Raw genomic sequence first — 16,067 nt, forward strand, 5'->3', positions numbered from 1 at the left:
ACAGATCAAAACTCCCGACAAAGAACTAAGTGACAAGGATATAGCCAATCTATCACATGCAGAGTTCAAAACACCGGTAATCACGATGCTCACAGAAATGACTGAGTACAAATGCAAAAGAGAGGAAGAAGTAAAGGCCATGCAAAGTGAAATAAAGAAAAATATACAGGGAAACAGCAGTTTCCCTTCACCTGAGGGGAAGGAAACCAAGACTCAAATCAACAATATGGAACAGAAGGAAGAAATAAACATTCAACTAGAACAGAATAAAGAAACAAGAATTCAAAAAAATGAGGAAAGGCTTAGGAACTGCTGGGACAACTTTAAACATGGCAACACCTGAATCATAGGGGTGCCAGAAGGAGAAAAGAAAGAACAAGAAATGGAAAATGTATTTGAAAAAATACTGGAAAAAATCTTCCCCAATCTGGTGAAGGTAATACACATACAAGTCCAGGAAGCCCAGAGTCCCAAAGAGCTTGGACCCAAAGAGGAACACATCAAGACTCATCATAATTAAATTACCCAAGATTAAAGATAAGAAGAGAATCTTAAAAGCAGCAAGAGAAAAGGAGATAGTTACCTACCAAGGGGTTCCCACAAGACTATCAGCTGATTTCTCAAAAGAAACCTTACAGGTAAAAAGGGGCTGGAAAGAAGTATTCAAAGTCATGAAAAGCAAGGATCTACATCCAAGATTGCTCTATCCAGCAAAACTATCATTTAAAATGTAAGGGCAGATAGAGTGCTTCCCAGACTAGGTGAAATTAAAGGACTTCACCATCACCAAGCCCTTATTATACAAAATGTTAAAGGGACTTATCTAAGAAAAAGTAGAAGAGCAAAACTATGAACAGTAAAGTGACAACAAACTATCAAAAACTGAACCTAAAAATAACAAAAACAAACTAAGCAAACAACTAGAACAGGAACAGAATCACAGAAATGGAGGTCACATGGAGGTTTATCAGCAGGGAAGGAGATGGGGAAGAATGGAAGATAATGTACAGGGAATAAGAAGCATAACTGGTAGGTACAAAATAGACAAGGGGAGGTTAAGAACAGTATAGCAAGTGGAGAAGCCAAAAATCTTGTATGTACAACCCACAGATATGAACTAAGGGTGGGGGAATGCTGGAGGGAATGGGGAGTACCAGGTGGAGGGGGAGGGATGAAGTGAAGAAACAAATGGGACAACTGCGAGAGCACAATCAGTAAAATATACCAAGAAAAAGAACCAGGTAGAAATGAAGAATGCAACATCCGAAATGAAAAATACACTAGCAATATAGGTTAGAAGAAGCAGAGGAAAAAAGGCAGAAATAAACACTCAGGGCAACAAAACAAGAAAATGACTCAAAAAAAACTAAGACAGTTTAAGGGAGCTTTGAGACAATATAAAATGTGACAATATTTGCACCATGGGGACACCAGAAGGAAAAGAGAGAGAGCAAGGGACAGAAAACCTGTTGAAAAATAATGAAAATACCTTCCCTACACTGGTGAAGAAGAAACTTCAGGAAGCACAGAGAGTCCCAAGCAAGATGAACCTAAAAAGGCCCACTCCAAGACACATCGCAATTTAAAAAGCAAAATTTAAAGCCAAAGAGAGAATCTTAAAGGCAGCAAAGGAGAAATAGGTAGTAACATACAAGGAAGCTTCAATAAGGCTATCAGCTGTTTTCTCAACAGAAACACTAGCCAGAAGAGACTAGCACGAAATATACCAACTAATGAAAAGCAAGGACCTGAAACCCAGACTACTTTATCCAGCAAGGCTCATTTAAAATGGAAGGCAAAATAAAGCATTCACCACATTAAAGAAAAAGATTAAGAGCACATCTCCACTAAACTAGCATTGGAAGAAATGCTAAAGAAACTGTTTTAAGAAAATGGAGAGAGAGAGAGGAACACAAGTACAAAGGGATAAAATGGCAACAAATCAATGGCAACCTATCAATACTCACCTTAAATGTAAATGGATTAAATGCTCTCATCAAAAGACAGGGGAGCTGAATGGATAAGAAAACACAACTCACTATACATGCTATCTACAAAGTTCCACCTCAGATCAAAAGATTTACACAGGATGAAAATGAAGGGATGGAAAGAAATATTCCATGCAAAGGGACATGAAAAAAAGCTGGGGTAGCAATACTCATATCAGACAAAATAGACTTTAAAAAAATGCCATAACAAGAGACAAAGAAAGTCACTACATAATGCTTAAGAAAGTAGTCCAACAAGAGGATATAACCCTTAAAACATATATGCACCCAATATAGGAGCACCTACATTATAAAGAAAACCTTGGAGGACTTTAAGAAAGAGGTTGACAGCAATACACAGTCACTATAGGGGATTTTAACATCATACTGCCAACAATGGATAATTCTTCCAAACAAAAAATCAAGGATATTGGGGCATTAATGACACCCTAGAACAAATGGACTTAATTGGTATTTACAGAACATTTCACCCCAAAGAAGGAAAATAAACACTCTTTTCAAACCCACCTGGATCATTTTCAAAGACAGACCACATGGTTGGACACAAAACAAACCTTAACAAATTCAAGAACACTGAAATCATATCAAGCATCTTCTTGGATCATAATGGCTTGAAACTAGAAACCAACCTCAACGAAAAAACTCAAAAACATTCAATAGATGGCGGGTGAACAACAAGTTATTAAACAATGAATGGGTTAAAACTGAGATCAAGGAAGAAAAAAAAAGGATCTGGAAACAAATGAAAATGGACACACATCAATCCCACACCTATAGGACACAGCAAAGTAGTCCTCAGAGGGAAGTTCATAGCAACACAGGCCTACTTAAAGAAGTTAGAAAAATCTCAAATAAACAACCTAACTCTACATCTAAAAGAACTAGAGGAACAACAATAAACAAAGCCCAGGTGAGTAGAAGAAAGGAAATAATCAAGATTGGAGAAGAATTAAATGACATGGAGACTAAAAAAACAATTCAAAATATCAATGGATCCAGGAGCTGGTTCTTTGAAAAGATAAACAAAAATGGATAAACCCTTAACCACACTCATCAAGAAAAGAAGAGGACCAAAATAAATAAAATCAGAAATGAAAGAAAAGAAGTAACAACTGATACCCACAGAAATACAAAGGATTATAAGAAATTATTATAAACAACTATATGCAAAGAAATCGAACAACCTAGGTGAAATGGATAATTTGTGTATTTCTAGAAAAATACAACATTCCAAAACTGAATCAGGTAGAAGGAGAAAACTGAATAGACCAATAACAACTAATGAAAGTGAAGCAGTAATCAAAAGAAAAAACTTCTGACACACAAAAGCCCTGGACCAGATGGCTTCACAGGCAAATTTTACCAAACATTCCAAGAATTACTTACTATCACCTCTCCTTCTCATACTATTCCAAAAAGTTTAAGAAGAAGGAAGACTCCCAAACTCTTTTTATGAGACCAGTATTATTATAATTCCAAAACCAGGTAAACACTCTACAAAGAAAATTACAGGTCAATATGTCTGATGAACACAGATGCTAAAATCCTCAACAAAATATTAGCAAACCAGATCCAGCAGCGCATTAAAAAGACCATACACCATAACCAAGTGGGATTTATTCCACAGATGCAACGATGGCACAATATATTCACAAATCAACAAACATAATATACTACAGAAACAAAATGAAAGACAAAAATTACATTAGCTTATCAATAGATGTAGAAAAAGTATTCAATAAAATCCAGCACCCATTTATGATAAACACACTCTGCAAAGTGGGAATAGAGGGAGCATGCCTCAATATAATTGGGGCATATATGAAAAACCTACTGTCAACATCATGCTCAATGGGCAAAAACTAGAAGTGTTTCCATTAAGATCAGGAACAAGACAAGGGTGTCCACTTTCATGCTCTTATTCAACGCTGTACTAGAAACAAAAAGATTCCAGGTATAGCCACAGCAATCAGACAAGAAGAAATAAAAGGCATCCAAACTGAAAAGTGAAACAGTCATTATTCACAGATGACATAATAGTGGACACAGAAAACCCTATAAGCTACACCAAAAAATGACTTTATTTAATAACTAAATTCAGTACAGTAGCGGGATACAAGAAATTGATGGCATTTTTGTACACCAATAATGAACTACTAGAAAGAGAAACCAAGGGGGAAAATCCCATATACTACAGCAACAACAAAAAAAGTAAAGTACTTAGGAATAAACTTAATCAGATGTAAAAGACCTATACTCAGAAAACTACGGAACACTGAAAAGAGAAACTGAGGAAGATATAAATAAATGGAAACATATGCCCTGTTCATGGATGGAAGAATTAACATCATTAAAATGTGCATACTACCCTAAGTAATCTATAGATTCAACACAATTCCTATTAAAATGGCAATGGCATATTTCACAAACAAATATTTCAAAAAATATATGTAATCAAAACAAATTAAAAACCCCGAACAGCCTGAGCATTCTTCAGAAAGAAGAACAATGTTGGAGAGATTACAATACCTGATATCAAACTATACTACAAAGACACAGTAATCAAAACAGTCTGATACTAGCACAAGACCAGACACACTGAACAACAGAACAGAATGGAGAGCCCAGAAATAAACCCAAGTCTCTATGGTAAATAAATATTTGACAAAGGGGGCACAAGCATACAATGGTATAATAGCCTCATCAACAAATAGTGTTGGGAGAACTGGACTGGTACCAGACTGGGCTGGACTGGATATGCAAAAAAATGAGACTAGACCACCAGCTTACACCATACACCACAATAAATACAAAAGGGATAAAAGACTTATAAAATATAAGTTGTGATACCATAAAAATCCTGGTGAAAAACATAACCAGTAAAATTTCAGATATCCCGCATAGTGATATTTTTGCTAACACATCTCCTAGGGCAAGGGAAGTTAAGGAAAAATAAACAAATGGAACTACATCAAATTAAAAAGCTTTTGCATCGTTAAAGAAACCATCAACAGAATGAAAAGGGAACTGACTGCATGGGTGAATATATTTGCCAATGATACATCGAACAAAAGTTTAATCTCCAAAATATATAAAAATCTCATACAACTCAACACTAGGAAGGCAAACAATCCAATTAAAAAATGGACAAAGGACCTGAACGGACACTTCTCCAAGGAGGACATGCAGATGGCCCATAGGCATGTGAAAAATTGCTCAACATCACTAGCCATCAGAGAGCTGCAAATTAAAACTACAATGAGATATGATTTCACACCTGCCAAAATGGCTATAATTAATAAATCAACAAACAATTGATGGTTAGGATGTAGAGAAAAGAGAACCCTAGTGCACTGTTGGTGGGAATGCAGACTGGTGCAGCCACTGTGGAAAACAGTATGGAATTTCCTCAAAAAATTAAAAATGGAACTGCCTTTTGACCCAGTGATTCCACTGCTGGAACTATACCCTAAGAATCCCAAAACACCAATTCTAAAGAACTTATGCACCCCTACGTTCATAGCTGTGCTATATACAATAGCCAGGTGCTGGAAACAAGTGTTTCTCAGTAGATGAGTGGATCAAAACACTGTGGTACATTTACACAATGGAATACTATGCGGCAGAAAAAAGGAGGATCCTACCTTTGTGTCAGCATGGATGGACCTGAAGAGTATTATACTAAGTAAAATAAGCCAATCGGCAAAAGACAAATATCATATGACCTCACTTATAAGAGGAATCTAATGAACAAAATGAACCAATGAGCAAGAGAGCCAGAGGCACAGAACATGGAACAGACTGGTAAGAGTTGAGGAGGGAGCTGGGGACTCTTTGAAAGAGGCTGATGGGATTAGTCAAAGAACATATATGAAGGACCCATGGAAATGGACAACAGTCTGGGTATGTACTATAGAACTGGGAGGGGGCTGGATGGAGGGGGCCAAGGAGGAAAAAATTGGGACAACTGTAACAGCATAAACAATGAAACATTATTTTCAAAAAATGACAGCAGAGTTTCCATACAAAATAGGTAGTGGGGGCTAAAGAGGTTTGCTTGTCAAATATGTTCCATTACTAATTTGCTTCTTAATATGCAGGATTTTTAATTTGCTTTTTCTTAGTGTACAAATAAAAATGATTAATTGTGATTGAACAACAACCACTGATTGTCAGAGTGAAACAATTACACTTTTTACATCATTTTTCAACCATCTTACAATTTCATCAAAAACTTTTCCAGTGTTACAAAATTTAGAAAGAATCAATAAATTGTTTTGTAATCAGATGCACTCAAGAGATCTAAAACCCATTGAAGTAATTATACTATTATGACTACAACCAAGAGCTGGATGAAACTTAAGTCACAATAAATTAAATCTTATCCCATGCTTACCTTGGTTTGCTTTTTACTTTAGCTTCTCTTGACTTGTCACTTAAAGTCTTCAACCTATAATTCAACAAGTATAAAATATTCTTAGAGCTCAAGAAAATATTCAACAGAAACTTCACAGCTGTTCCTATTTGGGTCAGATGAGCTAAATTTTTTTAGCAAGAATTAAGTATTTCTACAGAAAAATTATTTGTAAAAACATATAGTGTTTATTATTTGTTAGCTATCCCAAATAAAAAATCTGTAACAAACATTATTAGTACATAGTAAAAACAAGCAGTCTTACTCTTTAGTAATGTGAAACACTACAAATGAAAACTTTGTAGCAAAAATTTTTATGATATTTGTCCCAAATTCTTTTTTTAAGAAACAATTCCTAAATGTAATCAGACTAGTAAATTTGGCAGGCTTAACAAAGCTAAGCAGCACATTTTATTAGGTAAATACTATGACAGATACTCAAATCTGTAAGTACCAACATTTGGTGAAATTTTAGCTACTTATAAAAAGCTTTCTAAAATGTATTACAAACCTCTCTCATTAAAGAGGATGTGGTATAGTCTAACATTTTCATAATCTCCAGGTCATAATTTATTACTACCACTGACTGCATTTTTGTGGCAAAACAGTACTGTCCTCACATGTTTCCAAGCTAGGAATGCCTCTTCATGTTCCAGCTTGATAGCAATTTACACTAGTTTTTTAGTTTGTTTGGGAATCCTGCATCTATTTTTTTCAAATGTAAATTTTCCATCTCCACCACTGGCCATCTGTTTATCAGCTATCACTTTCTGCTTCTGCAAGCTACTTAACTATATAGCTTCTTTCCCTTCTATTTGGTTTTTTAAAGCAAATAGAAAGGGAAACCATATAAATGGAAAATATATGCTAGAAAACATAAATGGGCCACAAATGCATATATATAATGAAATACCTTTCTATATATAAAATATTAAGTCCATAAACGTTGTATAATTTATTTCACTTCAATGGTCTACTCTTACCTTCTTTTGGCTGTGGACTCTGTCCTATATTATTGAGGTTGCCAAAAAGTAAGTGCTAGATTATGATATAATCTCATATGAGATATTGCTGTACATGCTCTTCTTGATCACTTCGACAAATGTTCATTTCTAAATAAAGTCTGAAGCACAGGCCATAGTACCACTGATAGCCCCTATACAGCCTTTGTAAACACAGAAATAAGTGCTTCTTCCTCAAGACACCTTCCTGCCATCAGCCAGAAACTGTGCTAATATACAAGCTGACTCTCATACGAATGTCCCAACCCTGTACTGTGCAGTGTATGATCTGCACAACTATTCGTGCAAACCCTGACACAGGACTCCATCTTTTTGTCAGTAATGTCTGGCTAAACACCAGAAGGCAACTTCTGATCAAATGCCTTTGGCAAATTGGGATGCCAATTTCATACAAAGATTTTTATGTTACTCTATGTACTTTTTCAAAAAATTAAAATATTGATGAGACTGATATCTCTACAATGTTCAAAAGACTATGTAATCCCTTTAATACAAATTAATTTGTGTATTTCTAAAGATGAGTCTAGGGAACTGTATTAAAGTCTAACCTGTCCTGGAGAAAGAAGTAAATCTGGTTTAAAGCAGATCAGACAACAACTAGAGAAAGGTATTTTGATAGCTATGTTCTACCAATTCTACTCCAAAGTTTGAGAAAAGCACTTAGTTTTGATATGCGTAGTAGGATGCGAAGTAGTCTAGACAGCCTACACAGCAGTGTATTACACTCAAAATTACTTTAGTATTATTTTTAGTGATTCAGGAAAATTGTGTATGGTTAGCTGTTACAAGGGTATTGAAAGGGAACTGCTAAGACTCTCTTCTGACCACTCTTATGTGATCTCACATATACCTATGTTGGTATGTCAAATATTTATTTCTAAAATAACCTTTCAGCACTAAGTCAGACAGAGAATGACAAATACCTCATGATTTCACTTACATATGGAATTAAAAAGATAAAAACAAAGAAACAAAATTAAACAAAAACAGAGAAACAGAACTGATGGTTGCCAGAGGGGAGGAGGATGGGTGAAGAAAGTGAAAGGGATACAGTTAATAATAGTGTGATAACTTCACACCGTTGATTACTAGACAGATAAACACTCAACTCAAGTGTGGTGAGCATATCATAAGATTCATAGATGTCAAATCACTATGCTGTATATCTGAAACTGAAACTATTGTATAACATTTATACTTTAATAAAAAATAATAAAGTAGTACCAATCTGTTAGGTAAAACATAAGAAGTTGGGGGGCAGGGAGTTAAGCAGACTGGCTACTTTGCCAGTACAAAATAAAGTATCTCTGGCTATCTATACACCTATATCTATAATGAAAGAGAGGAGAGAACAAACCACAAGTCAGAAATAGTGCATGAAGAAATGAGAAATAATCATAACTGCTATTGCTATTTCTTTTATTTTTGGTCATATTAAACTCAAATCATTTCCTATAAACTGAGCATGGTACTATTTTATTAATCAAAGTAATTAATATTGAATGTCACATCTCTTTTTCACTTGTACTCATATAAATTGCTTATATTGAATTATTATTCAATATATTACATAATGTTAACCATGAGTTCCACTCATGTTAACGTTCTAGATATCTTTAAAAGTGCAGAACTTGGGATTATTATGTAATGTTAGGATTCAATAAAGATCACTCTAAAAATAAAATAAACTTTTTAACTTCTCATTTCTAATATATCAACTTTGGGATTCTCCTCCTCTCTCCCCACCCATCCACCCCAAAAAAACCAAATTAGTTTGGGAACCGCAGAGAAAGAGGGAATATTACATGAAGCTGAAAATACAACTGTTGAAGAAATCAATGAGAGCTTCCCCATGTGCTTCCTTAACTACCATCTGCCTTAAAAATTGGTCTTTAACTAAATGTAATGTGTAGAACTTATCTGATCTGGATTTGAAGAAGTCAACTGTAAAAAGACTTTCTAAGAACCAGGAAATCTGATTATGGACTAGATAATTGATACTGTCAAAGAATTAGTGTTCATTTTATTAGGTATGATACTGGCGTTGCATTTATGTCGTATCTGTGTTTTTTTAAAGATGCAAACTGATGTGTGACAGATAATAAAAGACCAGCCTGAGATGTACTTTACAAATAAGGGGAGAGACAAAACAACTGTGGCAACAGTTGACAACTGCTGAATCTGAAAATGGAGATGGGGGGGGTCACTATATTTTATTTTTGTGTATATTTGAAACTTTGTAAAAAAATTTTAAACCCAGTCTTTCAGATATTCATTTTTCTCATCACATCTTTTCCATATAAATTGGCAATGTGTCAAAATTCACAATAGAAACTGTTAGAGAAAACAAAGTTATCTAGAAGGAAAAGAGAAACAGTCAATAAAATTCAGGAGAGAAAAAAAGGTTGAATGATTCTTATTTTAAGTTGAAAAATATACGAGGTCAGATATATTTAATAAGTAACCAAAAAAGCAAAAAGATTCTAAAATACATTCTACATCAAGAACTCAACTGAAAATAGCTTGACGTTTTTTATTTTGGCATAAGTCTACTTAAGTTTCTTACAGTGACCCTATGTTGGAAATAACCCACCAATAAAGTTCATCTAATCTATCGCAGTCTTATGACACACCGAGAAGGAAATACGGATCCGGGCGTAAATACCCCAGCTGCCACAAACATACAATGGTAGTGTTGTGCTGACCATAATGATCTGCCACAAGAATTAAATAAAATTCCAAATATGACTTTTGTAGCATTCTGTAAACTATAGAGCTAATTCAAATAAAAAGTGTCACCATCAAGAAAGGTAAGAAGCTATTAACATTACTTGGCCAACATGAAATAAAGAGGAGGTCCCCCCACGCACCAGTTCCTACACACGGCTTCCTCGCCATTCCCAAACTTCCTATTACTGTCTACTGTCTACCCCCAGGAAGACATAAGTGCTGCTGTGCGAGGATATTAATATACAGACTTAAGTGAGCCATCTGACAATTATTTTCTACCAAAAGCAACTAATGTGCCTTTTTGAGTTCAAAGCACTAAACCTCAAATTCATCATAGTGCTTCAATAATTTATTTTTAGATTGTCCCAAAGACTTAACCTTAATTTGACACCAACACATTTATTTATTCAAGCTTTGTGGAAAATACTAACATGGAGGCATCTTACTAAGAAATGGAGGTGATGAGCAAAACTGCTTAGACAAAAAAAATTAAAAAGGAGATAAACAGAATGATACAGAGAGCGCTACAATGACTGAAGAACAGAAAATGTGCTTTCTCTGCTGATTCAATGTCATGGGGTAACCCTGATGACAATCTACTTACTTGCACCTCAATTTCCTACTCATCTAACTTCATCAGCTATTATAAAAGATAAGGATGATTAATTTAAAACACCACAAAATATATTAGTTGGCATATCTTATCATCTAGGTTCAATTCCTCCCATCATATAAGAACATGTCTCCACTACTCTGACTTTAAATTCTCTTTATGAATACAAATCCAGTCTACTGTATTTTTGCATTAATGTTCATTTTTTTCTTTTCTAAAAGCAAGCCAGGGAAACACAAAAGCATCAATCGCACTTACAAGTACACATGACCCCCTAATCTCCGAACCCTGAGGGATTCACACAAAAGCTGCACAGATTCAGAAAAGGGAGAGAAATTCAGACTACATCCTAATTAATCCCAAATACACCATTTGAATTCTGACCTCTCTGCTGAGTGTTTCTTAAATTCCTAACTAACTTTTGGAGGCCAAGCTGTTAAATTAACTCACAACAAATTTACTGTCAACTGCTCCTTCTCTCTTAAAACTATTCTTAAATTCTTCCACACTGGCAAATGACAGCGTGGAAGAAATGACATCATTTAAGAAACTCCAAAACTTAATAGCCTCACTTTCCCCACTGTTCTTACTTCCTGGATCTCACTGTTTACAAATCTGACTGGCACTTGTCAGGTCCATTTCTTCTTTACATTCCTACCAGCCCTGCATTACCGCCACTCACCTGACCTTCACTGACAGCCTCCTTAATGATTTCCCTGTTCCTCATATCTAGCCCTCCATCACACTGCCTCCCAAATTATCCTTCCAGAAATCTAGACAGGCTCATGTTGCTCCACTTCACAAAAACCTTTAAAAGATTCAGTAAACCTAAAAATAAGCCAGGACCATCCTATATAAAACAATCACCCCATTTTCAATCCCCCTTAAGCTGCTTTATTTTTAGTAACAGTACATATGACCTTTTCTAGACACTTGTCTCCTGCCACTAGAATGAGAGCAGGGATGTTATTTGCCGTCTCGCATATTCTCTGCTATATCCCTAGCTTCTGGAAAAATATCTGTCACAGAGAAAGCAGTCAATCAATATTTGCTAAATGTATTAACTTAGCAAAGCATTAAAGATCTTCTATTATCAGTCACTAAACTTCCTTTCCAGCTTTATCGTCCACCTTTGAAAGACTCTTAACTAAATGTACCACAATCCCTCTTTATTCAACAAGGCTCAGTTCAGAAGACACCTCCCCCTTGAAGCCTTCTGCAAATACACCTGATCTAATGACTCTTTCTGTGGGCTCACATAACACATCACTTGTACTTTTAACACTCAGTTGCCTCCTCTTGGCTTTCTAACACCACAAGTGTAGGGCATACAGAGGGCAGAAACCTTTTAGTCAATTTTGCAGCCCCAGGATGTAGTTCAATATATAGACACTGCTTAGCAAAGGCTGTGTAAAACTGAGCATGTGACCTCTTCAACCTTTTTTTTTAAAGACAAAAATGAAAAAAGCGTCTATGAGAAAGGAGAGTTTGGGTGCCTAATCTAGTGTCTGGCACTTGGTAGGAACTCAGTAACTATCTACTAGATCAAGTTGAATACTGAGATAGCTTTCTGCTTATTAAAAAGGTGAACAGTCCTGGAAGAGTCAACATTTCAGGCAAAACCTCACCATTTTACCACACTGCAAATTAGACTAATAGATCCCCTCTTTTGAGCAGGTTCTGATACTACAGGAGGGGAAGTAAGAATGAGCATACTGGGTAGAGGTCTCGACACAGGGGGCTCTGAGGGGCGAACACCCACTGTCTTGGTTGCAACTAGTAATATCACATTCTCTATCCCTAGCCACAGGAACCCAGAGCATTATAAACAGGAAACGCCAGCAGGTGCCAGGCAGCTGTAAACCATAAATAAATCTGATTTTCAGTTCCCTGAAGGATTTGTCATGCCTGAATACTTCAATCCTAAGGCCTTTGGTCTTTATTCCAAAGGTAAAAATCAAAGCCCAGGGTAGATGTGAAGTATGTGCTTCAGTGTAGCTATCGAAAAGTTTCCCTCAGAACTTAAGCCAGGCCTTAATAGCAGGTGTTCTACATGCACTCTCCAAAAGACTGCACAAGCTCTGAGTGGGTTAAATCTAATCAGGACTCAAGTGAGGGGAAGAGTGAGGCCCACAGCCAGTCCCCTCAATCCTGTGGCCTTTGGGCCAGCTAGCCACCCATTTATGTCAGAAAGGGACATACTTCTCATTTTATCTCATTTTGACATACTGTTATTTTGAATAAAAAGTTACAAAAAAGGCCACAAGTCCATGGAGAACCTACAGTCCTCCACTGGCCACCAGCAATCTCTACACTGCCTTTAACCAATTATCTTTATAAGAATTCTTTCTTAGTTTGAATAGAAGGCAGAAATTTATGGTATCCATTGAATAAGGTTTAATCACTAATGTGATGTTCTCCTGTGAGAATAAAGAATAATCTTATTTTACTTAAAAAAGAAAATTTTCCTGCAGTTAAGCTCCAGTTGTGTGACTTTTCAAAAGTTGAAAATGAGCACCAAGATGAGGATGTTGCTCTCTGTGACAGTGAAGCAATGCTAGCCACACTGCAACAGCTCAGAAAAGGCCCAGACCTTCCACTTCTAACGGACTGATTCCCAGGGCCAACCTGAACACTTGGAGTTTCCAATTATTTGAGCTGCTCTGGCTTTTTACAGGCATTACCGCCAAGTGTTCTAAAAGAATGCCAGGTCCAGTGTGATAATTCGGGGAAGTGAGAGCCATGTCACTTTTATCTTTGATTCCCTCAGTACCTTCACACAATATACACATGTGCTGTGTTTAAGTTCATCTTTTCTCAGCAAGGCAAAATATCCAATTGTGTAAAATAGGTTAATGTCAAGCTGTATATGTAAGTGTTCACTAAAATAAATTAAGGGTTTTTTTTCTTGGTAAAACCTGCATGGGAATTTGAGAACCTAACAAAAGTGAGCAGAGTTTAGAGTTTCCAGTCAACCAGAAGACAGCTATCACTTGGAAATTACTTATTTCTTTGCCAGGCAACAGGCACACACCGGCAGTCCAGTGGTTTGTCAGCTGACAGTGACCTGTGTAAGGAGAAAGCCAACAAGGGACCTAAATGGAATGAAAGCCCTCTCAGGATGTCTAATCCCAAACCAACCACCCTCTATGGCATCTTTCATGAAGTCACTTTCCATACAGTTCTAATCAGATCCCCTGAACCCTCTCCCTAAAGTCAGGTTATCCAGCTCTCCTAGGATGGTTCTGGTACAGAGTCCGTATTCCTAGGTAAGCTTAACTTTCTTAGGCAAAGGTCGGGTGTGTGAATGGGTTCTGAGGCAACCAACCACACCACCTGGAGAGTTACAGTAACTACCAGAAAATGGACTGCTAGTCTATCAAGGAATTCCTTGAAATAATGCTAACAGGGCTGTACTATGTTCACGTTACAAGTAGACCATTCCATCATCACACCAAAATTTTTCAATGTAATACTTTACACTATGAAAAGAAGTCACTATATAAAAAGAAGGATGCAAACACACCATCAATAAATGACTCCTAGAACATGTATAATTAATGTCATTAAGAATACCAAAACGACCAAAGAGGCTTTATGGGTAAGTGCTGGGCTATTTGCCAGGTTATTACTACTCAGCACACAAATGGTAAACAATATAAACAGTTTTGTTCAATAGTCACTTGATTGAATTAAAATTGTTCAATTTTATCAATGATATAAAAATTTAACATATTTCTGATGAGAAATTTAAAACAGCATTTTCAAGATGCTCTCATATTCACAGCATTCTCCAAAGGATTTGTGAGCTAAAGATGACAAATCTTTTATAAAGGACGCAAAGTAACAACAATAGTGACATAGATTTTACATGCTAATTCATTAATCCCCACAATAACCCCACTGTACAGTCGTGGAAACTGAGGCAATTCTAGTAACTTGCAGATTTTTTGCTTAAGTGGTAGATGAGAACCTGTGGTTCACAGATCTAGGCACACAGTGGAATCACCGGCGGGGGATGGGGTGTGGAGTGGTCTTTAAAACCCCATTCCCGGTCTAATTTAATTGGTATGAGCTGCGACCCAGGCATCAGGATTGTTAAAGGTGCCCAGGTGATTCTAAGCAAAGTTTGAGAAGCGCTTGATTTTTGCTCTTAACCAATAGGCGTTAATAATATTGCTGTGGTTCTGTTGTTTATCTTGCCCGAGAGTTTCTTCGCTGCGGAGCTAAAATCGGGGCAAAGGTAGAGAGAGAAAGCAAAAGGGGAAGAGGCAACAAGCCATGCCTAGGGTTAAAGGCGAAAGCTGAGACTAGACGCACACTGCTCGGCCGTGACCGGAAAAGCTGTGCGGCCGGCGACCTGGAGAAGGGTCTGCGGTCCCACTCCCGGTGGGGCCCGAGAAGGCAGGTGTCCCGGTGGAGTTCGAGAGCACAGAGAGGGCGCGGGCCACCGTATCGCGGGAAGGGGAGGAGGTACGCTCCCTCTCACGTTACGCCCCTCCTCCGGCCCGCGGACGCCTGCGGCACGGGGTACAGCCTGTGCCCGGCGCACGCCGCCGGGCCGCTCCAGAATACCCCGTCCCCTGGGGCGCGAGTCAGAGCCGAACGGTTGGTACCTAACTTACTTTGTACCGCTAGGCCAACGCCGGAAAGTTCGTTACTTTCCTCCGCGAGGTGGGTATGGGAAGCGCAGAAGAGGACTGGACCTGGGTGCAGGAAGGGAGGGAGGCGGTGTCCCGGGCTGGAGCCCAGCTCCTCCGCCCGGCCCGGGCGATCACCCCGCCTTCTCTCCGGCTCCCTTTCGGTATACCCACCCGGAGGTAAAATCCTGCTGCACGCTCAGCAGCCGCTCACGCAGGGTCTCCAGCATCCCCGCCACCGTGTCTCCTCTCGTCAGGTCACAGACCTCCGCCGCTGCCTTGGCTCCGCACACCTGTCACCCGCGAGCTCCACACCCGGGTAGACCGCCCCGCCCCCGGCCCGGCAAAGGTCCCCGCTTTCCAGCCCCTTCCGTGTTTCGACCGGGTTCGCGCGTTCTCGCCCCGCCCCAGCCCGGCCCGCGCAGCCGCAGTGGGCCGTGCCCAGCTAGGACTGCGGATAAGAGGTGTCTCTACCCTCCCCTCAGAGAAAGCTAGAGGCTCAGTGCAGTTCTGTGGCCCAGTCTGGGCCAGCTCATTTTTCATTTTAGAATGGAAGTGGTTCCGAGATAGATTGTTGAGGGCTCCTTTGAGTGCAACGTTCGTTTTTATGGTTTGGTGGAGAGCTGGATAAATTCTTGC

At 38.1% G+C, this 16,067-nt stretch overlaps 1 protein-coding gene across 4 annotated transcripts in view; it reads right to left on the reverse strand.

Annotated features, from left to right (window-relative positions):
- The window catches only part of DTNBP1 (dystrobrevin binding protein 1), a 177,172-nt gene extending 161,354 nt beyond the window's left edge, over nucleotides 1–15,818 (reverse strand). The window contains exons 1-2 of one of the 4 annotated variants that reach the window (XM_053668214.1): nucleotides 15,603–15,818; nucleotides 6,406–6,459 (exon numbers count right to left, since the gene is read on the reverse strand). In XM_053668214.1, the coding sequence (XP_053524189.1) occupies nucleotides 6,406–6,459; nucleotides 15,603–15,658 (110 nt within the window). In that variant the 5' untranslated portion in view covers nucleotides 15,659–15,818. Of the gene's footprint in view, nucleotides 1–6,405; nucleotides 6,460–15,413; nucleotides 15,576–15,602 lie in introns of those variants that run through there. The other 3 variants (XM_037147923.2, XM_037147924.2, XM_037147925.2) reach the window with 3 other exon arrangements.
- Between the last annotated feature and the right edge of the window lie 249 nt (nucleotides 15,819–16,067).

The sequence above is a fragment of the Artibeus jamaicensis genome, unplaced genomic scaffold, assembly GCF_021234435.1.
Source record: "Artibeus jamaicensis isolate MK-2021 breed Jamaican fruit bat unplaced genomic scaffold, CSHL_Jam_final contig_482, whole genome shotgun sequence".
Lineage (NCBI taxonomy): Eukaryota > Metazoa > Chordata > Mammalia > Chiroptera > Phyllostomidae > Artibeus > Artibeus jamaicensis.